The 23,344-nt window shown below is 49.6% G+C and overlaps 2 protein-coding genes across 8 annotated transcripts in view; one reads left to right on the top strand and one right to left on the bottom strand.

The window, feature by feature from the left end:
• ADRA1B (adrenoceptor alpha 1B) overlaps positions 1-23,344 on the bottom strand; it is a 147,975-nt gene that overhangs the window by 61,556 nt on the left and 63,075 nt on the right. The gene's annotated exons all lie outside the window — the stretch shown is intronic.
• Positions 14,127-23,344, top strand: part of PWWP2A (PWWP domain containing 2A) — a 34,198-nt gene continuing 24,980 nt past the window's right edge. For 2 of the 7 annotated variants that reach the window (XM_068206214.1, XM_068206213.1), the window contains exon 1: positions 14,127-14,931. In XM_068206214.1, the coding sequence (XP_068062315.1) occupies positions 14,273-14,931 (659 nt within the window). In that variant the 5' untranslated portion in view covers positions 14,127-14,272. The remainder of the gene's footprint in view (positions 14,932-23,344) is intronic. The other 5 variants (XM_068206212.1, XM_068206211.1, XM_068206215.1 and 2 more) reach the window with 4 other exon arrangements.

Raw genomic sequence — 23,344 nt, 5'->3', positions numbered from 1 at the left:
CCTTACTTTGAGAATTTGCTTGCACAAAATAATAACACAGCGTTTTTGCATTCCTTTTGTCTGTGGAGTCCCCTTGCCCTTGGGTGGCTCCCAGCAGCCTCCCAGGTTTGTTAACCTTTCAGAAGAGTTGCAGAAAGCCAGGGAGATTCACTCGGAGACAAAACGAGGATAAGGGAGGTAATTCCAGCAGCGACTGAGCCAGGCAGCGCCGGGCTTTGAAGTGCTTTTAGAGCTGGATTGCACCCGAACTGGGAGTGCGGATTGGAAATAGCAGTGGGACTGTGCAGTGCCCACGGAGCTGCAGTTAATGACTGCCTCGAACGCAACTGGCTGGGGAAGCCTGGGGAGCCCGAACCACCGCATCTGGCCGCTCCTCGGCAGCCCTGCTTAGGAAATGCTAACGGTTATTAATTCCTCTGGCTCTCAGAGTAATCATTGCTAATGAGTTCAGGATGAGCTCATTTGGCCTTAATGTGCTGGGTAATTCCAGGGGAGCCCTGTTACACTCGGCCTCCTTAAGTGCCCGTTTAGTCTGGTCCGAGGTGTTGCCGCTCTCCAGCCCTAAAGAGCAGAGAATTCATTACCAGAGTGGGGCTGAAATGTTACCCAGCTTGGGCAGAGCTCAAAGACTGCACAGAAATGCACCTGCCAAGCTCCACGGGTGACACAGCCAGGAGCCTGTCCCTGCTCCAGAGGGGATGTGGACCTGCCTAACAAAACCAGGAGAAACAGGAGCTCACTGACATTCAGAGACAGAAACACCTGCAGGGCAGGAAGGCACAGATCTCCCCAAAATCCCGTAATTCTGGGGACTCCCTAAAAGAAAATGAAATGATTTTGTGTGACAACGCTCCATCAGAAGAACCTTCAGTGTGTCTGGATCTCCAGGAAAGAAATTTCCAGAAAAACGAGACAACCAAAGGATTCCTCCAGGCTGCACAGGCTGGCAGAGCCTCTGCAGGAAGGGCTTGGATCCCACTGGTGTTCCTGCTCTGCCACTGGAACCTCAGGGGGACTGCTGGAGTCTGGGCTGGGAATTACAGAGACAGAAAACTAAACCTGGGGAAAATGTATCTGGTACCTCAACTTCCTGGGAATTTAATTCCCTATTTAATTCCCTCCTTTCTCCAGGATTCTTCCCTTTAATGAGTTATCCTGTAGTAAATGTTATCAGTGGTTAAATCCACTGAAATCCTGTTAAATGGGATGGGAATGGACAGCAGAAATGGGAAGCTATCTTGATTTTTAGCAAGTACAACAGAAGACTTGCATTTTGTTAAGCCAGTTTGGATTTGTGTATCCTGAAAAGGCACAGGAAGACTAATTTTGGCTGCTCTCAATTTGGCTCCCACAAAACTGTTCAGATTTCTTTGAAGTATCATCCTTGGATTAAGAGCCACTGTGGAATATTTTGAACTCCAATGGTTTTAGTCTAATATAGACAATAGTTCAAAGGTTGCTAAAACGGAAGATATAATTCAGCTTTATCTGCAGAGTCTTCTGGTCAAAAATCAGAGTTAAAGCTCCTCTCTCTCTATGGATTTCCTATATAGAAATATATAAAGTTCTAATAAAGTGAATAACTGATAGCCCTAAAGACAGGAATCATTGCAACTCTTCTGGACTTTTCTGCAAACCCCAAAGCCACCCACCACCTTTATCTACACAGTTCATGGGCTGTGTTGTAAAGATATTATTACTTGATAATATCTGTGTGCTTGTCCTTGCTGACACATCAGATAACACAGCTCCAAATGGAGCTTATCCTCCAGGGAAACTAACTGGGAGCTCCTCACAGGGCCGTGGCTTCCCACCCAGAGCAAGCCTGCTGTTCCAGAGCATTCCCTCAGCTCTGCTTCCCCAAGCTCTGTCAAAGGGAACGTCAATTCAAACACTGCTCTTTTCTTTCTCTGAGCGCACATCTGGTTTGCAGTTGACCTTTTGGTATTCCCAAGTCCCCTCCTCTCTGTGTCACCCTCTGAAGCCTTTCCTGCTCTCCCTTCCCCTGCAGCTCACCTGGGAGAGGGCTCAGGAGGAGCAGCACCTGCCTGCAGCTGGGGAGAAACCACCCCAGGAACCAGCCAAAGAGGGATTAGATCTGAAATAATCTCAAAGGCACACAGGAGAAACCAATATTTGAGGGAATTTTTCTTATGCCAATGCAGTGTTTAATAAGTGCCCCACTGAAAATGCTGATCCAAGTCAAGTGTGCAGGGACAGACAGAGTCTGAGAAGCAGAGAAGGATTTCTTTCCTTGAAATACAAGAAAAGCCAGTTTTCTTTGCACAGAAAGCCTCTTCTGGGCCTCAGCTCTGCTTTGATGTGTGTGATCCACAGCAACATCTCACTGCATACTTTCAGCTCTTTGAAATTGTTTATATTGCCTTGGATACATTTATCAGGAGAAGAAAATATACTTCTGTGGCAGAGAAAATACACACATTTCATGTGCTAGTCCTTCCCCACCTCCACACCAAGCAGATCTTTGCATCTCCTTGTTCCAGGAACTGCTTTTATTACATCTGGTGTCCCTCTTCTACAGTTTGATTTATTCCTGAGTTGCTCAGCACTAAGCTGGCTCTTATTAATCAAACAACATTGATGGAAAAGTGGGAAAATGAGACTGGGTTGGTAACAGCTGTGATTTTCTCAAACCCTGGAATAAGCCACATTTCTCTTAGAGATTCCTTCCAGAATCAGAAGAAAAATCTGGAACACACTTCAAAATCTGAACTTCTACTTAAGTGTTGCTTTACTCCAGAGTACCAAACAGCTGTTTCCCTCCTAAACAACGGGAAAGCATCAGGGGCCAGAAAGCCCTGAAAAAGTGCCAGATTGGTTCAGTTGATCAGAGCAGGGTGCTGAGAACACCAGGTTTGTGGGTTCAGTCCCTGTATGGGCTTAAGAGTTGGACTTGATGATCCTTGTGGGTCCCTTCCAACTCAGAACGTTCTGTGATCTGGAAATTGGTTTGTTTTTTAAAACTTGATTTTTAACCTAAACTTGCCTTTTCCAGTGGCTCAGACTGGTAACGCTCAGGGTGCTTAAAAGCTCAGTGACTGGGTGGGAGCCAACTTCCCAAAATTCTGCTGCCTCGGGCACAAAATGCTCTTGCAAAATCTGCTTCTGAGAATAATTTGCACCCAGGAGTAATGCAGGATCCTGGCTGTCCCTGTGGCTCCCCTGGTGGTTCCAGGAGCAGCAGGATTTGTCTGGCAGCCAGGTGAGCTCACCTGTGCTGGGCCACAGCACCATCCAGTGCCAGCTCCGTGCTGCTGATCCCTGCCCTGGGAATTCCAGGGCCAAAGCTGCAGCTCGTGTCCTAAAAGGCAGGAGAGGTAAAGAAAGCAAAATACCTCAGCTCTCCCTGCATCAGAACTGGGGGTTTTGTCACATTTACAAAATTCAGGATCTCAGGATCACAGGATTACAGGATCACCGATTGATTTGGGTTGGAAGGACCCTGAAGATCCTCCATTTCCAACCCCCCGATGCAAAGTTTCGTGGCACAATATGGATTGTGAAGCCAGAGGGGAATCTGTTGGGTTTTAATCTGCATTTCTACAGAGCTTTTCTACCTGTGATCTGTACTCAGGGCCTGTTTATATCTGTTTTTTGGGGGATATTTTCTGCACTGCTGCCACCCAGCATTGTTTGCAAGCCAGGGCTCACTAAGACTCTTTGGCCAGAGCACTTGAACCTCCTGAGCACCAACCTTTGGCTGCCTCCCCCTCCTCTTCCCAAATAAACCCTTGCAGGTTATTGGTACTCCCTGCTGTTCTGTGCTGGCACAAGGCTGAGCCAGGGCCAAACCCGGGATCTGTTTTCCCTCCCCAGAGCTGGAGAGCAGCTCAGGGAAGGTGTTTGGGCTGTGTGCCCCTGCATGAAGGAGGAATTCCCCCAGGGAAGCAGGGAATGAATCCCTGCAGTGGCCTTGGCCACGGAGTGATGCTCGCAGGGGTGGGAGCTGCAGGAGAGGCTCCCCACCCCCCTCTGCTCCCGAGGCAGGGGGCCCAGCCAGGATGGGTTCCATGGGTCAGCCCAGCACACAGGCCCAGGGAGCAGCTCCGAGCCACCCCAGCAGAGCACACGGGGCTGCAGCTCTGCCCATCCTGGGAGTGGCAATCCCAGCAGAGCCAGACACAGGGAACTTGCAAAATCCTTCAGTGCTGATTTAGGGTCTTGTTTGAGAAAAAAATCCTCCTCTTGCAACAATGGCTTTGTTCTGAGAGGTTTGGTTTTGTCTGGTCAGTGCCTGCTCTTTAAAGTCATTGTGACCTACATACAGAGAGGATCCAAATAAAAAATTAAAGAGAAAGAGCTCTCTGTGACACTGCCTGGCTGAGCCAGCCCTGCAGTTCTGTGGCCTCTGGATTACTTTTTCACACAAGGCCAGATATGAGTTGATATAAATTTTGTATGGTTGGGTTCTTTACTTCATTATCATATGAATGTTTAAATATTCCTCCTCAAGGAAAAATGTGGAGTTTACCCACTGAGGGTGAAGGGATGGGCACACCCTTGCTAGTGCTGTTATCCTGATACTGTAAAGAAAAACCCAGCCTGGAGCTGTGCCTCTGAATAAAGCCCAGGACTGAGCACAGGGCACAGTTCTGGGAGCTGACACCTCAGTCACCCCGAGCCCTGGGTTCCTGTGCCAACACACAGCACAACAGCTGGGTTAAAATCATTTTCCCCAGGACACTTTGATGAGGTCTGGATGGCACCAGGAATTACTCCGGAGATGTGGAATCCAAGCCCTGCTCTAATTCACCTTTAAATCAGGATTAGTGGGACCATGACTCCTGCTGGCTGCTTGTTTAGCTGGGTGAGATCAGTCTGGGATCAGCTCAAATCCCAGGGGCTGCAAACTTGCTGCAAACTGATTTCACAGCCCAAAGGCCTGTTCCACCTGGAGTAACCCAAGCTCTGAGCTGGAGGAGAGCTGTGCTGCTGCTCCAGCCCTGCAATCCCTGCCCAGCTGGCACCAGCTGGAGAAACAAGAACACCCCCGGGGCTGAGGTGCCCTGCAGGGTGCTGTGCTGGTGCCCTGTCCCTGCAGGGCAGGGCTGGTGCTCCTGCAGCAGGGTCTGCACAAAGAAGGGCAGCTCCCCCAGCCTGGCACCTTTCCCTGCTCCCAGAGAACAACTGGCATTTCAGCCCAGCCGAGGGAAGCAGCTGGCTGGGGGTGAAGGAAGAAGCAAATCAGAGTTTATGGGGATCAAACAGGCCCCCGTCACTCCTTGTGCTTGGGGCTGCAAGGCCAGCTCGCATCCACCTCTACTGCTGATTGTTTTTTTGACAGGAATTGCTCCCCAAACAGTCATGTGCAGTGATTATTTGTCTCCTTCCCTCTTCCCCTGATTACAGCCAGACTGGGACATCCCTGATCCGCATAGAAATGAATATTTGAAAAGGCAGGGCTGTCCTCCGAGGGCCCTGTGCACCATTAGGCCTCCAGATTTACTGCCCCACCAGAGGCCAGGGGGGTAATGAGGCAGCAGCAATGGGCTACGAATCAGGAGAAAGGAGCTCAAAGAAAGGGATTTGCCCTGGCACATTCCTGGCTGTAAATTAAAATTATCACTGAGGTCCTGCCTTTATAAGAGGATTTTTCACCTGGTTTTGTAGCCCCAGTCCCAGAGCCTGCTCTGTGCTGCAGCAGCTCCTCTTGGCTCTGCAGTGTCCTGTGTTTTGCCTGTGCTGGTGGACAGGAAGCACCACCATCCAAGACCCAAGCACATTAAAACAGGACTTCTGCTGTGTCACTGTGGTGGATGAAGTCCTGCAGGAGAGCTTTTCCCTGGGTGCTGAGCAGGGACTGCTCCTGTGGGCCCTGCCAGGAGCACAGATTACCCAGGACTCTGGGGGAAGCACTGGCATTAATTGCAATCTGTGCACCCAGGCTGCTCCAGCTGCAGCAGGAATGCTGATGAGTGCCAGGAATTGTGTCCTCCCTGTGGAAAACACGTCCACAGCTCTCAGTCCTGCAGCCACCAGAGCCCTGCCATCCAGCACCTCCAGCCTGTGCTCCTTCTCTCCCCCTGAAGTTGGAAAATCTGTGGTGCTTTGTATCCCAACGTGCTTTACCCTCGGAACTGACTCATGTTTTCCCTCATTTGGGAATGATTCAGGAACTTCCTCTGGCCTGACCACATCTGACTCACCCGGGGTGACTTCAGAAATTCAAACCAAATTGACATTGGTGGAGAAAAAGCAAAACTAAAGTCAAATTGTAACTACTGATGTGACAAAGTATTCCTGCCTCCAGTCCGCAGGCAGAAGAGGATTCATCTGCTGTCACTGGTCCAAGCCTGCATCCACCAGCCACTTTGATTTGATCCTGAGGAGAAAATGTCAAGAGTATCAGGAATCCCTTTTATAGTAAATTTGTCCCCTAGAGGAAAACCCTTTGCAATGACAAAAAATCCCCTGTACCAGAGAGATAAAGATTTGCAAGCCCCACTCTCACACGGCTAGGAACCCATGGTGAACACCCAGAGAAAATGTTTCACTTTTCCCAGTTACAGTGTCCTAGAGAACAGTGTTCTAGCTGCAAAGAGCTGTTTTGTTTGAAGAGCTAACACAAGCGTTTAAACCTTTCCTATTTCATGCAGGAGACAGTTGCCAAGTCTGTTCTGTGCCTGCAAGCACAGATGAGTACAGAGGATGCTTTGTGAGGACTGATCCTATTCTATTTACCAAATTTTAAACAGCACTGATTTTTACATCTTTCCTTCTTCATCTCAGAGAGGACAAGAGATTTTCTCCTTCCTCCTCTGTTCCTTCCTGCACTGGGGAGGTGTTGGGCTGCTTTTATGCAGAATCCTGACTGAGACTTCTCCATTCTCATTAAGGGATAACTTGATTCAATCCTGGCAATTCTTTTGGGACCCAGTCCCTCACCTTGCATTGTTTGATTCACCACGGGAATTTCCTACAGAAATGCGTCCCTTGAGGGGCGCAGCATGAAATTCCAGATTTCAGAGCATTTTTGCTGAAGCAGAACAGAGCACCCAAATATGTCCTCCACTGAGGCACCAGAGGTGGAGAAGGACCTCTCAGTAAACCCCAGCTGCCACTGCCAGCAGAGCAGTGCCCCGTGCCAGGGGCTCTGCTATGAATTATCCAGAGTGCAGATCTCCAAACACAAGGGATGAACCCTGGGTGAAGGGCAGATTGCTTGCAAACAGTAGCTGTAATTCTCTTTTTTTTCCTCAGAACAAATACAATGACATGGGTACAGTTCATTTATTTCCCTTAGAGTCTTCCATCCCTTTTTATTCCAGAAGTTAGGCTGAGTCTAAACAGAGGAAGCCTACAGTCTTGCAGCAGAGCAGTCATTACTGGGTGCTTCCTTTTCAGCATCAAGTACCTCTGTTGTGGTTTCATTTCTGTATTTTCTAAACTAGCATGAACTGTGCTTGGAAAATGCATTTTTTAGAGCATTTCTCAATGCTTTGGATGCCTAACCTTGCCTACACCCAAGAGAAACAACCACACACTTCCAACCAGTTGTTCCAGTGAACAGAAATAAATTTAAGCTGGCAAAGGTGTCTTTTGCCAGCAGAGTTTGTGCTGCTCAGCACGGTGGTTTCAGCAGCAGTGGGGAAAGAACCGTTAAAAATAAACTATTATCCAACTCCAGCAGCACATCCTGGGCGCTGCAGCTCAGGCCCTGCTCTGTGATAAGCCCCACATGGAGGATTAGATTAGGGCAATGTAGAGAAATATTGGCTACACCAACACATTTCCTCACGAGGGTGGTGACACGGCTGTTGAAGGCTTGCATTTTTCTTTTTATTATTTGCTGAAGGGTGAGTGGGGAGAGTTTCACTGGGCCAGCTCTAGGAAGAGGGTCAAAGGCAAGATCCAGCCCCTGATCCCAGGGAATGCAGTTAAAAGCACAAACAATGCTCTGCAAATCATCAAGATTGGTTCTAATTGCATTCATCTTCTGCCTTTGGAGCTGCTAACAGACAGATGTGCAAGAGCCACAGCTGAACGACCCCTGACAGAGATGTTCTCACTGCTGGCATTTGTCATTTCATGGGCTTGACTGTGACAGGACCAAGGAAAAGGATTTTTTAGAGTTCCCATTCTGATTGCAGCACTCCAACTCTACACTCCCCAAAACTCTTGGACAAACAACATTTACTATCTTTTTGCACAGATTACCACGTGTCCTTATCAAATCTCTCATGTCAATCATCTCTGCTGTGGCTTTGTGGAGCAGCTGCCAATCACCCACCCTGCCACCACAAATCCCAGGGCTTCATTGATTCCAGTATCAGAGCCACAGCCTGTTTTGTTCTCGAGGTGATGGGATGTTTTTTCCCTGGCCTGAGTTAAAGAGAGTCTCAGAATGAGGGCAAAACAATTTCCCAACCACTGACAATCCTGGAAAGGCAACAAAGCTCTTGGTGTGAAGAATTCTTCCTCTTGATGTGCAAGCCCCTTGCAAATGTTGCTCAGAGTCAGAAATTACAAGATTACCTGGGAGGAGAAATTAAAAATTGACCTGACTTTACCAAAGGAAGTGACTTGCAAAGGACCATGCTGGGATTTGCAGGTGAGCTCTGACAGGAATTCAGGCTGAGCCTGGGCACTCCATAAATTGATCCTGCTTGGAATTGGATTAAGAAAGGGTAAGGGAAGATGCCTACCAGATATCCATAAAATACAGGGATACATCTCTTGCTTGAAATACACTTGGCACAAGAGGTTCCAAGTCCACAAGAAACCAGAAGATGAGACAATGACAAGACCAAAGGTCTGTAAGGGAACACAAGGTAAAACACTGACTGAGAGCAACCTGGGAGATAATTTCCCTACATATTCCCCCTCAATCCCTGTGGTATTTTAAAGTAATAACAAAAACTTGGCATTTTTATTCATCACCGGGGTCCCTTCATTATTTTTATCCAGAATGCAAAGATACACAAAGCAGACAGGGACACACAGTTCAAGGTCTACTTTCAAAATCAGAAAGCTGAAAATACTTGCCTGTGATGACAGCCCTTCTTTGCTCCCACCCCTTCCAGGAGAGCTGCAGACCTCAGGAAGAGCTGGGACTTATTTTTTGGGTATTTTTGTTTGGGTTTTGACTGAAAGACAAACTGCATGGTAAAGCCAAGCTTTCAATACTTTTGCTTTTTAAGCACAACTTTAAAAACTTGACTGCATTGTCATTTATGCCCCGCCCCTGCCTTTGGAACAGCTTCAAAAGTAGCACAGGAGAGGCAGAGGGACCGGGGAAGTCTGGAACCCCAGGCTCTGCAGTGTCTCCATCACAGACTGTGAACTCCCAGCAAGACCCAGGTACAACACCTACAAGTTCTGAGTGACATGGAAAAGCAGACAAGGATGTGAGACAAGAGTTACTTGGTTTTACTCAGGTAAACCATAAAGGCAAGCTGCCTTCAGGAGGGACAGCCTGTTACAGGCCCTTTTGAAATCTCCCTGGAAAATCCCACCACAAATTTGTTCTCCTTTGGGGACCACCTGCAGTGCTTGACAGCCAGTCCATTTCCAATTGTTGTATGTCAGACAATGTCAAGCTGGAAAACACATTTGTCTCCACCAGTCAATTTACTGAAATCCATCCAATTGTTAAAGTCAAACAATTAGCAAGAAAGCTGAATGTCTCAGTAACTCTTCATTTAAGCAGAGAAATTAGTTTGTAATTTATGGAATAACTTGATGCATCTGAAAGACCAATTTTCTGGTCCCTGTGTCATTGTCAAGGACAACATTCAGCACTTACACAACACTTCATCCCCAAGTTGTTTTTAAACCTTCACTATAATTAAGCCACATCACTCCTGTGTGAATGAAATGTTACTGTCCATTTCTCACAGCCAGCAGAGCTGAGGCTCCACGTAAGTGCCAAAGAGAAGGACACGGTGACACAGGCAGCTGGCAGCTGCTCCTTCAGCTCGCAAGTACAAAGGATCCAAATGATTACCAGGCAATTCCATTTCCCCTCTTGTCCTGTCTCCTTGAGCTCTGTCAGCAGCTACCCTCGATGAGAACAGACTGTGTAGGATTCCCACTCCTCTGCTCAAGGTGTTTCACCCTTCCCGTTACTCCTATTTGAAACAGGATTCATCTCCAGGGACCACAGGTGAGGAAAGGTCACACCTCACCCGTTGGGCACTCTTGATGTGAACAGAGCTTGACTGCAGACGTGGAATAACCTCAGAAACACCACAAGGAACAAAAAAAGTTGCTCTGACATATTTATGGCTAAAGAGGCTTCTGTAATTTCTGTAAAGACTTTAATGAGAAATTCTCTATTAATTACCAAGCTGCCTTACCCACAGCTGAGTTTGGCCTCCCCATCTGTCCTGGCTCCGGGGATGATGCCCATTTTCTCTGAATGGAGAAATCCATGGAGATGCAGTGTGGCTGCCACCAGCACCTGCAGCTGCACAGGCTGCAGAAGAAGGCAGAAACCAGTCAGATTAGGAGATAAAACAGGAAGTACCTTCAGACTCCATTTCCTTACCATTACCAAGTGAGATCTCAGCAGTGAGACAATGCCAGTCCTTCACCCCAAGGGCTCACAATTAACATTTTTTTAAAGCAAGCCCAACTCTGGAAATCTATTTCAATCAATTCTCCATATGGACATTAGATTAAGCCCCACTTATTGACTTCATCTCTTGTTCACAAGAAATGCAGCACATAATTGACTTTTCAGATTGCAGGGCAGAATTCTGGGGCAAATGAGACTGCAGTGAGGTTTCCCAAATCCTTTAATGCTCATCCCTAAACCAAACAAGATGAGCTCTGTTCATAGGGCCACAGAAATCAGTTACCAACATTATAGGAAGGACTGATGATTTTCTCACCCCAAACTAACTTTCTGTAATAATTCACTAACAAATTTCAATCCAGCTTAAATATAATCAACAACTGTTGTAAGAGCATTACTTTCCTAATCTGTTAGAGGAGCAGTGAGTTTGCAGCACATAACCAAGACCCAGATTTATATTCAGTTGATTTGCCTGAATCCCTCTGCATGTGGTTTTCTCTGGTTACACTTTTTCCTTTTGACTTAGGAGGCCTTGAACATTCCCCACCAGCAGATCGTGCCTAGAAAATGCTGACTGGAGGATTTATTAGCACTGTGTAAATCTGTGAACACTAAACCTGGCTGGGGGAGGTTTGGTGGCCCTGCCCAGGCCACAGGAAGCTGCTGTCACTGTGGCAGGCTCGGGAAGCCACTGTGACTGCAGCTGGGATTGAGCAGGGCACCAGAGCTCTGTGTCCCTGCAGCAGAGCCTGCAAAGGCTGCAGTGAGGATATAAACCTCATCCTGGAACGTGGGGAGTCCCAAAGCCTCGCTGGGGCAGCTGGAATTGCAGACTGAGAACCTCCTCTCTGAAGTTCCTCCACCCCAGCGCAGGTATCGGGACAGGGATCTGCTGTCCCAGCAAGACAAGCTGTCCCTGTAAATCCACACGCTCCTCCAGAGCCCTGTGTGCCCACACGGAGATGGGCCAGCTGCAGCAGGGACAGCTCCGGCACCCTGGACCTCTCCAGCCCCTGGGATACCAGCAGCTCCACGAATTCCAGCCACGGGGCAATTCCAGGGGCAGCTCCTTGTGGAGCCTGCTGACACAGCCTCGCTCCAAGGAAGCTGAGGGAAGCTGCACTCATGGGTTTGGCTTCACTGGAAGCCTGGTTACTGCCCATTTATGAATATCGCTCCTTAAACCCTGCACTGGGCAGTGGCTCTTTCATGGCACTGCATTTCCAGGGAACTTCCAGAGAGGACGTTCCCACTGTCCAGCATCTAAAAACTCCACACCCACACCCCATTAGTTATTACCTGAAGTAATAACTTAGTTATTCCTCAGACCTGCTGGGACTGTTCACACTTCCAGAGTGGAGTTTCATACAGAACAAATCAATATCACTCTGCTGCTGGGTTTAGAGGTTCCTCATGTCCCACACAAACAATTCCCTCCCCGTGGGTGCCGTGCACAAACTCCAGCCAGATCTGCTGCTTCCCCACATCCCCTCACTCTCTCCACCCAAACTCGGCTTCCTCAGCTGCTCATCCCAACAATTTACTGCAACACATCTTTATGGAGCTCAGCATTTTTCCTGCCTTCATTTTAATTGTTTTATTCCCTCCGAGTGTCTCTGTTCCTCTCTGTAATTTATAGTTTCTTCTCTCCATTTCCGTCCTTCCTGCCACTTGCTGAACACGGAGAGACTTGTTTTAATTTACAGAGAGTGTGGTAGTGCAATCTGTTTCATTAACTTAATTAGTTTTATTTTGGCAGTTTCTAAAGGTTCCAGGATAGAAAAAAAAGACTCCAACTATGCAGTCACTCTGCAGACCAGCCACTGCAAGGCAAATCCTGTCTTAAGGAGATTACAGGTTAGATTTGAAATAAATAGAAATTAAATGGTGATCGAAGGTATTTGGGATGGAAAAAAATTATATAGTGAGGGCTTTTGTGTTAAATTTACAAGTTTCATCCACATCCACATGCCTGTGTTGGTGAGGTTAAATTTTAGAGTTACCTATGGTACAGTATTTCTGTGTGGCATTATTCTGGGCTATAAATGTCTTGAATTACCTCTTTTAAAAAGCACACACAGCACCTTTCAGCATTCAAAGGAGCCGTTTATGTTTTATTGTGATCCCTCAGTAGGGTCGAGCCCATAATCTGCTGTTACTGCAGTGAAGCAGAGAACAAGCCATACACCCACTCTGTTCCCTACGGAGCACAGGAATTGCTGGGGACTCCAGGGGATGTAAAACACAACAATTTGCATTTGAATGCCTTCCACAAGCAACACCTGCTGAAAAGGTGCGTTCCAGCAGACTTGCAAGAAGAAATCTTCCATTTTATGCCCATCCTTTACATAAATCCGAGCTTAACATAACAAAGAGCCTGCTGGGCTCAGCTGCTGGATCGCAGCATCCCATCAGCTCCAGGGCCGGGCAGTTTTAGTTTCTTTCTGTGTTAGCTGGGAATTTCTTGTAGGCTCAGGATTTATGGCCCCGTTCTCTGCTCAGCAACCACAGGGAAGGGAGCAGGGGCTGAGTGTCCCGAGGGCACGGAACGGAAACGGCATCACAGGACGAAACCCCTCTGCTCTGCAGCCAAGGCCACCTCCCCTGTGGCCCCCTGCCCGAAGGGTGGCTGCAGCCGGCTTTTGCAGCAAGGCCTGCGGTGTCCTGAGGGGCAGAGCCCGTCCCGGAGAGCCCGGGGCTGCACGGGGCTTGGGAGGAAATCATCCACCCCTTTCCTGCGCGGTTCCACCCGATGTGTCTAATTCGCGGCGCTTAGCACTTCAAAATGCCGATTTACCTCACAGAAGGCACCGGGCCCTCCGCCCGCCCCTCATCAGGTGAGGGCAACAGCAGGCTCAGACACTGACCTGGGGTGACCAGGGACAGGAGCCAGGGCAGGGCGGGCTGGATTTTGGGAGAGGTTCTTCCCCAGAGGTGCTGGCACTGCCCAGGCTCCCCAGGGATGGGCACGGCCCGAGGCTGCCAGAGCTCCGCGAGGGCTTGGAGCTCCAGGAGCTGCCTCCCTCCAGCAGAGCTCCAGGGATGCCAGGGCGGGATTGCTGGGGGTCTGTGCAGGGCCAGGGGTTGATCCTGTGGGTCCCTCCCAACTCAGCATATTCTGTCATCCCCCCTCTCCCAGTGTCACCCCCTCAGCGCTCCCCAGCGCGGGGACCAGCCGCTCCCCTGCCCGCGCTGCGCAACGCAGGAGGCAGCGCCGGGCTGTGCCCCGCGGGGGAGCCGCTCCAGGGCGATCCCGCGGGGGGGTGACCTGACCACACTGAGGGGCGACCCGATCGCTCCGAGGGGCGACCCGATCGCTCCGAGGGGCGACCCGCCGCCCATGGCCGCCCTCGCCATCTTCCCCCGCGCGCTGCCGGCGCCGCTTCCCGCCCCGCGACAGACACTCGGCGCCGCCAATCACCGGCCCCGCTCGGGAGCGACGCCGCCCTCCACCAATCAGGTGGCGGAGCAGCCCCGTCAGCCCCACCCCTGTGGCCGCTAAGGCGTTAAACCACGCCCCCTCTTCCCCTTCCTGGCTCTGCACTGAATGAAGCCCCCGCCGGCCAACGAGAAGTTCCCGCGGGGCTGGATGGACAGGTGCGCTGTCCAATAGAAGTGCGGCATTGCGGCGCGCCCGCCAATAGGGCGCCGCTTGCGGGCGCGGGGGGCGGGCTCTCCCTCCCCGCGGGCCGTGGCCGTCGCTCCCGCTGCTGGAGGGAGGCGGCGGAGAAAATGGCGGCCATGGCTGCGGAGGCGGCGGCGACTGCGGCGGTGCCGGGGGACGGCGGGGCCGGCGAGGCCGAGCCCGAGATGGAGCCGATCCCGGGCAGCGAGGCCGGCGCGGACCCTCTACCCGCCGTCAGCGAGGCCGTGGAGTCGGCGGTGCCGGATGGCGAGGAGGCCGACGGCGGCAAGGCCGAGGAGCCGCCGCCGGTGCAGCGCGCCCGGAGCCCCGGCGGGACTCGCGAGCCGGACGCGGGAAGGACGGAGGAGCCGACGCCGCCGCGCAGCCCGGGGGTGGAATCGCCGCGGGCCGAGCCCCGCGCAGCGCCCAGCCCGGGCTGCTCGGAGCCGCCGCAGCCCTGCCCGCCGCCCGAGCCGGCCCGGGAGCCGCCGCAGCCCTGCCCGCCGGCTGCCGGGGGCTCCGCGGGGCCCGGGGAGGAGCCGCCCCGGCCGGAGGAGGAGGAGCCGGATGCTGCCGCCGCCGCCGCGGTGGAGCCCGAGCCGGCGGTGCCCGCGGCCCCGGGCGGAGGGGAGGCGGAGGTGCCGGCGCTGCTGCCCGGCTCCGAGGTGCGGGTCACCCTGGACCACATCATCGAGGACGCCCTGGTGGTCTCGTTCCGGCTGGGAGAGAAGCTTTTTTCCGGGGTCCTCATGGACCTCTCGAAAAGGTGAGAGCTCGGGGGGAGCCGAGCCCGAGCCCCCACCCCGCGCCGAGCCCGGGAGCGCTCCCGGAGCCGCCGGGGGCGGGATGGGGGCGGCCCCGCCGGGCGCCTCGTGGGCTCTGCAGCTTCCCTTCCCTTCCCTTCCCTTCCCTCCCATCCCAGCCCTCCTCGGCCCCAGTCCGCACCGGGCCAAGCCGCTCCTGCCCCCGCGTCCTCCCCGGGAAGCGGAGCCGCGGCTCCCGGGCATCCTCTTCCTCCTCTTCCTCCTCTTCCTCCTCTTCCTCCTCTTCCTCCTCTTCCTCCTCTTCCTCCTCTTCCTCCTCTTCCTCCTCTTCCTCCTCTTCCTCCTCTTCCTCCTCTTCCTCCTCTTCCTCCTCTTCCTCCTCTTCCTCCTCTTCCTCCTGCTCGACCCTTCCAGCTGGGGGTGGGCAGGGCCCCTCCCGCCCGGGGAACGGGAGAGGCGGGAGAGGGGCGAGCACACGGGCACAGCCTTTGGGCTTGGCCGGGGCTCCCAGGGGCGGCAGCAGCATCCCTGTGTGCCGGGAGCAGCACCCGAGCGCTGAGCGAGGCGTTTATTCCCCTCTTTGTACAGAATCAGAGCTCTGATTGCCCTGTTCCTTCGGGCTTGCATTGCCTAGGTAACCTTCTTTTTCAGTACATTCTATTTTCCAGAATAATGGTTTTCCAGCTAGGCTGTTGCAGCTGTTAATTAGTACTGATTGCTCCTTGTGCGCAATGAACGGGGTGAAGTTTCATGATCCTTAAATATCCTTGTGGACGGGGGGGATTTGAACGTATCTCTGAATAACTTATCAGACAGCACGGTTTGGGGTTTGCTTTTTTTCTCTGCCTTTCAGTAGTGAGAAGCTCTTGGGAGACCAGAAATCATGTTATCTTACAAACAATCCAGGTTCTATCAGCAGGTGGAAATACTTCTTCGTGTTAGTGGGCTTTTTCTAGACATGTAAGGACTCTGCAAGTTGATGAGAGAAAAGTGACATTTGAGCAAGGTTATTATTTAAAATAATCCGTATGCAAAACATGCAGCACTTTTCTCCCCCAGATTTAAGCTGTGTGTGGACATATGTCTTTCATCGCTCCTTTGATGTTGTTAGTAGCTGTTCAGCAACTTGCTGGAATATTAATATTGTCAGTGCTCTCTGAAAGGAGGATTGTGGGGACCAGCACTTCTGGCTTGGGCCTCACTGTGAGGCTGGGGTTTGACACAAAAGGCCTTGTCTGACCCCCAAGTTTTGGATAATGAGTGACGTTTCCAGTCTGTCACTTGATGAGGTGTGAAGTGCTGAGCAAAACTCCAGCCACTTGTGCTGTGAAACAGCATCTGGGACCCGGGCAGGAGGCACACCAGTGAGGTGTAATCCTGGGTAACGCATTCTTCTGTAGGTTTGAAGTTGTCCCGGCAGAATGCTATGGTTGCCCTGGGCTGGAGGGTGACAAAGCCTCTGCTTCCAAGAGTGCAGGAAAATACCAGCTTCTCCTTTTCTCCTGAAAGGGATCCTGTCCTCCTAAACACACCCTGGCCACAAACATCCCACGTTTTCCCCGGCTCTTGTGCACTGAGGAGCCTCTGGCAGGCAGCAGATCTGCAGCCCTTCGCAGCAAAAGCCTCTGTGCAGGCTGGCTGCTGCTGCTGTGCCCTGGTGGGAGCATCTCCAGCCTCCCTGGGTCCAAGCCCAGCTCCTGGGACACAGCTTTGCAGAGGGAGCTGTGGAAAAGCCGTCCAGGGAGGCTGGGGCTGGCCCTCCCAGGTTCTCTTGGCAGTGCAGCCGTTCCTTCCTTCAGAGGTGCTTTTACATGGACATCCAGGAGGGCAGATTTCAGTTCTCAAGGCTAAGCTCTACAGAGGGCCTGGACAAGAAGAACTGGGTTTTGAGGCAGAAGGGCTGTAATGTTGGGCTGGTGACAGCAAAACGTTGGTAGATAACAGGGGTCTCTTATCAGCTGTCTCAGGGCAGGAAATGCAGTGAGAAACAAGCTCTAGAAATAGTCCAAGAATTTCCTACCTCTAAGAAATGGAAGCATTATTTTAAAAAAGTATTGCCTGTATGTCCAACAATTCTGTTTTATCACTTCTGTGGTGACTAACAGGTGATATTGTCTAGGTGTCAGCTTTTCCTTATATCTGTTTATTTGTGTTTGGTGTAGCAGCACCTGGACTTGCAGAACATGAACATTTTTTCACAAACTTCCTTCTGTGTCTGTGGCAGGCCCTGGAATTCTTGTCATAAGTTTTTCCAGTGGACCAAAAAGAAAAAAAGAAGGGCAGGACTAAATGAAAACCACCCAAATTCCATGCATTTACATGACAACAGTGGGATTTCCAGCATGGGAGATGGGTGGTTGCTGAAATCTGTCTCATTCATATGCATGGGAATAATCTCAATTTTCCTAATGCCAAAGGGATCAATATTTTAAGACTGAAAGTTCTTACTAAGTAAAAGTGACAATTTGTATTAGAATTTACTCGTTCAGTAGCTTCCAAAAGTGTCTGTGTTCACTGTGTGATCAGAGGGAAATAATTCCTATTCCTTTTTGGATCCTAATTTCTCTTTCCCCTGTGCACCCTCCAGAGCAGTGAAGGTGCTACTTCCATACAGGACTAAGAAGAGAAGTTTTAGTGACTGTTTTAAAAGCCCATTCACTGTGTTCTTTTTTGTCTTCTCAAGTCATGTTCTGAATTACTTGAACTCCACAATGAAAGAAAAGCAAAAATATCCCCATATATTGTGATTTTAAAGGGTTTTTTGCCTGTTTTGTCTCTTTTTCCATTGTTGGGATGATGCCCTGACTTTGCATTTTATTCTCGGTGACTTTGATGTGAAGTCAGTGACATTTTTTGAAGGGGCTGATTCCCTCTCCCACCCCCTGTAAATGGGATATCCCTTTAGGAGTTTGTACCACGAGCCCCTGGGTGTGGAGTGGGCTTTATTCCTACATCTACTGGAGGTAAGGAAGCACTTCCCTGCCTGCCCAATGGCAGTCTCGTGTACCTGCTGCCCAGGGAGTTTTGAGAATCAGCAGAAAGCAGGAGCCCACACGTGCTGAGTGCCAGATCCATTTGTTGTGCAGTAAATCCTCTCTGGAGAGGAGCACGTCCCTGCTTTGGTTCCTCCTGAAGGCTCATTGCACAAACTGGGGACGTGTTCCTGCTGTTAAACTTCATTAGTGCTGCTGCCATCGCCTTTTCAGTGCTCTCCTGCTGCAAGGGTGAGGTGCTGCTGGGGTTCCTCGGGTGGATGTGCCTGATGGAGTCCTGCGGGGAGAGACAGGGAATGGAGCAGAGATGGCTGGGGCAGAACTCAACATATCCAGGGCTGATCCCACAGCACGGGCAGCAGGAGCTGGGGGGATCCTTCCCTGCTCGGGCGAGACCCCAGAGAGAGCTGCAGAGCTGCTCCAGCCCTGGGCCCAGCACAGCAAGGAGCTGGAGCTGCTGGAGAGATCCAGAGGAGGCCCCAAGCTGCTGAGGGGGCTGGAAGGAGCATCCTCCCTCTGGAGATGGGCTGGGAGAGCTGGGAATGTTCCTTCTGGAGAGGAGAAGGTTGTGTGGAGACCTCCCAGCACCTTCCAGAGTCTGAAGGGGGTGCAGGGGGGCTGGAGAGGGAACTTCACCAGGAACTGGAGTGGCAGGACAAGGAGAACGGCTTCCAGAGGGCAGGGCTGGATGGGATTTGGGCAGGAATTGTGCCCTGGGAGGGTGGGCAGCCCTGGCACAGGTGCCCAGAGCAGCTGTGGCTGCCCCTGGATCCCTGGCAGTGCCCAAGGCCAGGCTGGATGGGGCTTGGAGCAGCCTGGGGCAGTGGCAGGTGTCCCTGCCATGGCAGGGGTGGCACTGGGTGGGATTTCAGGTCCCTTCCAGCCCAGCCCATCCTGGTTCTGTGGGGTTTGAAGTCCCTGTGAGCTGGCGTTGCTCACTCCCTGTGTGCTCAGGGGACAGAGATGTCCATCCCCCCTGCTGGCTCAGGGTACATCCTGCTCTGCACCTGGAGGAAGTAGGTGGGAGGGAAGTACCTGAGAACTGTCGCATTTGTTAATCTTAAAATACAGAATTAAGAAGTTGTGGTTTTAGTTTGTTCATCTGGAGAAAGGATGATTATTTCTGTGTGGGTTTTTTCACCTTCCTAAAGATTAGGGGAGGAGGGGGGATTAAATTTATGTTCTGTTGTTTTGCCAACAATCAAAACTTGGCCTTTTTATTGCTTTATCGTTTAACTGAAAATTTTCCTTCTAATCCTGCAGATGTGAAGGACGTGTGTCTTGTCTTCTCTCCAAACCAGTTGCCTTCTGACTTGTGTGTGTTCATAATAGTTCTTGAGGGGGAGAGAGAGAGAGGGCAAAAAGTTGTTTTGTGACCTAAGAGCCTTGGTTAGATACCCGGAAGATGTGCAGTGTGTTCCTAGCAGACATTTGTTGGAAATTATCTCTTTATTGGGCTTTGGTTATGGAAGATAAGGAAGGACTTCCTGCACCAAGGTGTGCATGAGCTGTATGATGAAAATAAACTTTTATAGGCAATTTGCAATTCTTACAATCCCAGAAGCAGTTTTCAGGTACAGCACTGACTGTTGAATCCTGAGCTTTTCCCAGTTTGTTCATTCGGCTTCTACTGCAAGAGAACGATGTGAGAAGGAAGCAGCAGAAGCCTCACTTGAAAAACGTGGTACATTTCTCCCTGCTCTCTCATTTAGTAACCAGGGACAGCAGGTGCTCATCCTTGTCTGGGGAAGGACTGGGGTTTGTAGGAGCCCTGATGTCCTGTGATTCTGCACATTCTCAACAGTAATGTCTGTGGCTCAGGGTTGTGTGTTCCGGTTTATTTTATTTTAAAACTTGCACTCATTTCCCAAGGTGTCCCCACACCTCATCACCTGCCCTCTTTGGAGTTCCTCAGGAGCCCAGAGGAGCTTGGTGAAATTCTGGCATTTAAGGAGCAGCCTCAGCACTTTGACATTTGTTTTTATTATCCCAGAACGTGGGAAGCTCAGGTGTAATGACAGTGTGGTTGAGTAATTCAGGTGTCTTTAGCTTGTGACTGAGAGAGGTTTTATTGAAGGTGCCAAATGTAGCCTCACAGAGGCTAGGGTTAGAACTGGGGTCTGGATTGGGCCTCCAGCTCTCCTTTCCTGAAGGAATCTGTGGTCTCCAGCTGTTCTTTGTTGGTCTGGGGTGTGACAGATGATGGTTGACCTGTCCTTCCTTCTGGAATTCTCTGTATTCCAGCAGCATGACCTGTCCTGGCTTTCTGAGGGTTGCTTGGCTTGGTTCAAGGTATTGAGGCAGGGCAGAGGTGAAATTTTCAGTCTGCATTCAGTTTATTTTCTGTTACGGTGATTTCTGATGAATCTTGGCCATCTTGACGCTTCAGTTCATCCATTATTTAATGGTATCATTCTCTTCCACATGTCCTGGGTCTGGCATATGGATGTTCTTGAAGAGTGTATTTAAGGTATAATCCTTCAAAACAGATCACAGCAATTGTGTCAGGAAAGTGTCTACTTCAAATGCAGCTGACAGCTAATAATGGCAACAGGTGTAAAAATTAAAAGATATTGCAGTTAGGCCTTCAGCTTTATAGATGTGCCAGTGAAATTATGGTAATGGTAATTATTAATGGAAAGCCTAAACTCAGAGCATCCTGTCTTTTCTTTATGTTGTGCTGTTCCAAAGAGTCACACACTGCAGTCCTTCGCCCTGGGTTCAGAGCTCTCAGTGAAATGTGCATTTTCTGGGCTATTTAGCCTGGTGTTACATTGCTCAGGAGGTGAATAAACCATGGAGCTGGCTGTATGGCTTCGGGGAATGCTTTTTTCAGGAAGGTGCCCGCACTTAAAGCCATATATTCCATCTTGTGATTTATCACACCAAGTAAATCCTTCATTAAAAATAGGTTGTTGCATAATCTGTGTTTTCAATGCAGGTTATTTTGAGGAGTTCTGCAAAACTTTGTGTTCAAATAGCTATGATCTAACTGTGTATTACATGGAATGTTATAATTTAAACCCTCAGTTTAGATGCATGAAATACATATCCATAGTTCTTTCAGCATATTATTATACTCCTGGAACTTCCATCCGTGCAATGAAAACTGCTTCAGCTGTTGCTTGTCCTGGCTTTTGCAGAACACCAAGGTTGATCTTGGGTACAGGAGCAGAAAAGGTAACAGGAGATTTCTGCACTGCCTTTGGTGGTGAAGATGGGTTTTGATCAGTCCTTTACCACAGACTGAACACTTCAACACCAGTTTCTCTGCTTTGTTGATGTCAGTTCAATGTGTCCAGAGACAAATGGGAAATAGCTCTGAACCTGCTCAGTGGCTTCGCTCCTTTGGCAGAGCAAGGGGATTTTCATTTCTCCCTTTTAGCAGAGAAGTCAGACATTGGAGGCTGAAGTTGAGAACTTAAAACTTTAGGTGCTAATGTAAAACACTTTGCCCCAGGCTGTGTTGTTTATGTACTTTGTTTATGTACATACAGTTATGAGTTAAAATGGGATTTGTTCCCTATCTCTTATGGATATTGCTGAAAAAATACTCTTTAACTGTTCTGTTTTGCATATAAATTGAACAGTAATGTGCGTTCATTGTAGTAATTCTGCTGCAGGATTTAGACTTGAAACAAGTGCCTTTACTCCCCTTAAGTACTTAAGTTTATATGTCTGTAATACAAAACTCTCTGGCTTTAAATGACAGAGTTTTGGGTTTGGTACCCAAACTGGCTTTTGGGTGCCATGGCTGCCTATTAATTAACTTGCAGCTGGCAAACTGGAAATGAAGCCTCCCTGTTTTTACCCCATTTCTGTCTCTGCACACCCTGGTCAATTGAAAGCTCCTTTCAGTGTAAATATCATTGCAGTTGCAGAATTGATCAGGCTCTTGGTTCAGTATAGGTCCTGATGTCCTGTTGCTATTTCTGTCTCCAGTGAAAATGTACATTTTGCAGAGCACCTACAGCAGAAGTGCCATCAGATCCTGCTGATTGCCCTGGTTACTTGGAAAACCTCCAAGAAATGAGTTTTGTACCACATCACACCCATCCTCTCTTAGAGGTGCATTTTCAAGGCAAATAAGAGCTGGGACGCCTTTGCAGGAGGGGAGCTGGCAGCATGGAGAGCTGGCTCTGATCTCCATAGGTAGGAAGCAGCAGGGCACTGCTTCCCAGCCCTGCCTTGGATTGAGGTTGAAATACCTATTTCTGAGTCTGTTTTTTCCAACATTTCCCATTTTAGATCCCTGTCAGTGAACGGTGCCATTCCTTGGGGTGCGATGGTCTGAGGTAGAAGTGTTACACGAGTCGGGAGTGGGCTGGGCAGGGAGCAGCTGGAACTTGGGCACCGGGGGATTTTTATTTTAAGCAAACAGTAATTGCAGTATATCTCTACTTTCATCCAGAAAAGCCTATTCTTGAAATCTTGTGGGGTAAGGTGATATTTGGGACCAGTATATTAAAAAAATTACTTTGTTGTTGGGATAAAGACAAGGTAATTCCTTGTAGAGCTTAAAAGTGGAATGTGTGACAAAAGAAGCATGTTGGGAGTCTCACTGTGGGTAACTGAAATTCTGTTCAGGGCTGATCTAGTGCCAGCCAGTGACTGACTGGTGGATTAGTAAATGTCATGATACAACTGAGCTGTGTGCCTTGGAGTTTTTAAATTTTGTTTCCTACAGATGCCTTTTAGTCCTCCATCTCAGTGGCAGATGAACCAAATGCATTTGCAGCTTTTCTGTCTAACTACTAACACAACTAACTAGTTCAGCCTTGCATCTGGTGTGACAAAAATTACTGTGGGTGTATGAGAATTATTTCTCTTCAAGGTCCATCAACCAGGTGTGTGAAAATAGGCCTTGAAATTCTGGTACATGCAATAAACACTTGTGCTTGCTGCAGAGCTAATTAGATGCTGTGTCATGCCGTGTCCTGAAGAGGTTTAAGCTCATGTCTTCATTCTGCTGCTTCTCTTAGGAAAAATAAATCCCCCTTTTCTTACCTTGTTTTTTGTCTTTATTCTTTTCCTGTAACCTTGTTTTGTAACTGTTTCTTTTGCAAGTTTTTCTGCCATTGTTTTATCTTTGCTTTTGTGTCATTCTTCCAAGTTGCTGGAGAACTTGGTTAGCCAGGGAGAAAACAGAGATAATAAAGAACTGTTTATAGATACAGTCTGCTGTTGGGTGAGGCTAAGAGAAGACACAATACACTGAGCTGTTGGCAGTAATGGTCAGTCTCTTGGCTTACCAAATATATTTTGTCCTGCAGGTGGATTGTCCTGACTAATTGTATGTTCTGTATTAACACATCATTTACAGGAATAGTGCTGTAGATAACTGGCACAATATCCATGAATGTTCTTTACTTCCCCAGTTCATTAATGGGCAGGTGGACAGGGGTGGGAGAGTCTGGTTTGT

This window comes from Anomalospiza imberbis, chromosome 15 (assembly GCF_031753505.1).
Source record: "Anomalospiza imberbis isolate Cuckoo-Finch-1a 21T00152 chromosome 15, ASM3175350v1, whole genome shotgun sequence".
Classification (NCBI taxonomy): Eukaryota; Metazoa; Chordata; class Aves; order Passeriformes; family Viduidae; genus Anomalospiza; species Anomalospiza imberbis.
Note: the sequence above shows the minus strand (reverse complement) of the source record. Positions and strands in the feature narration are given on the sequence as shown.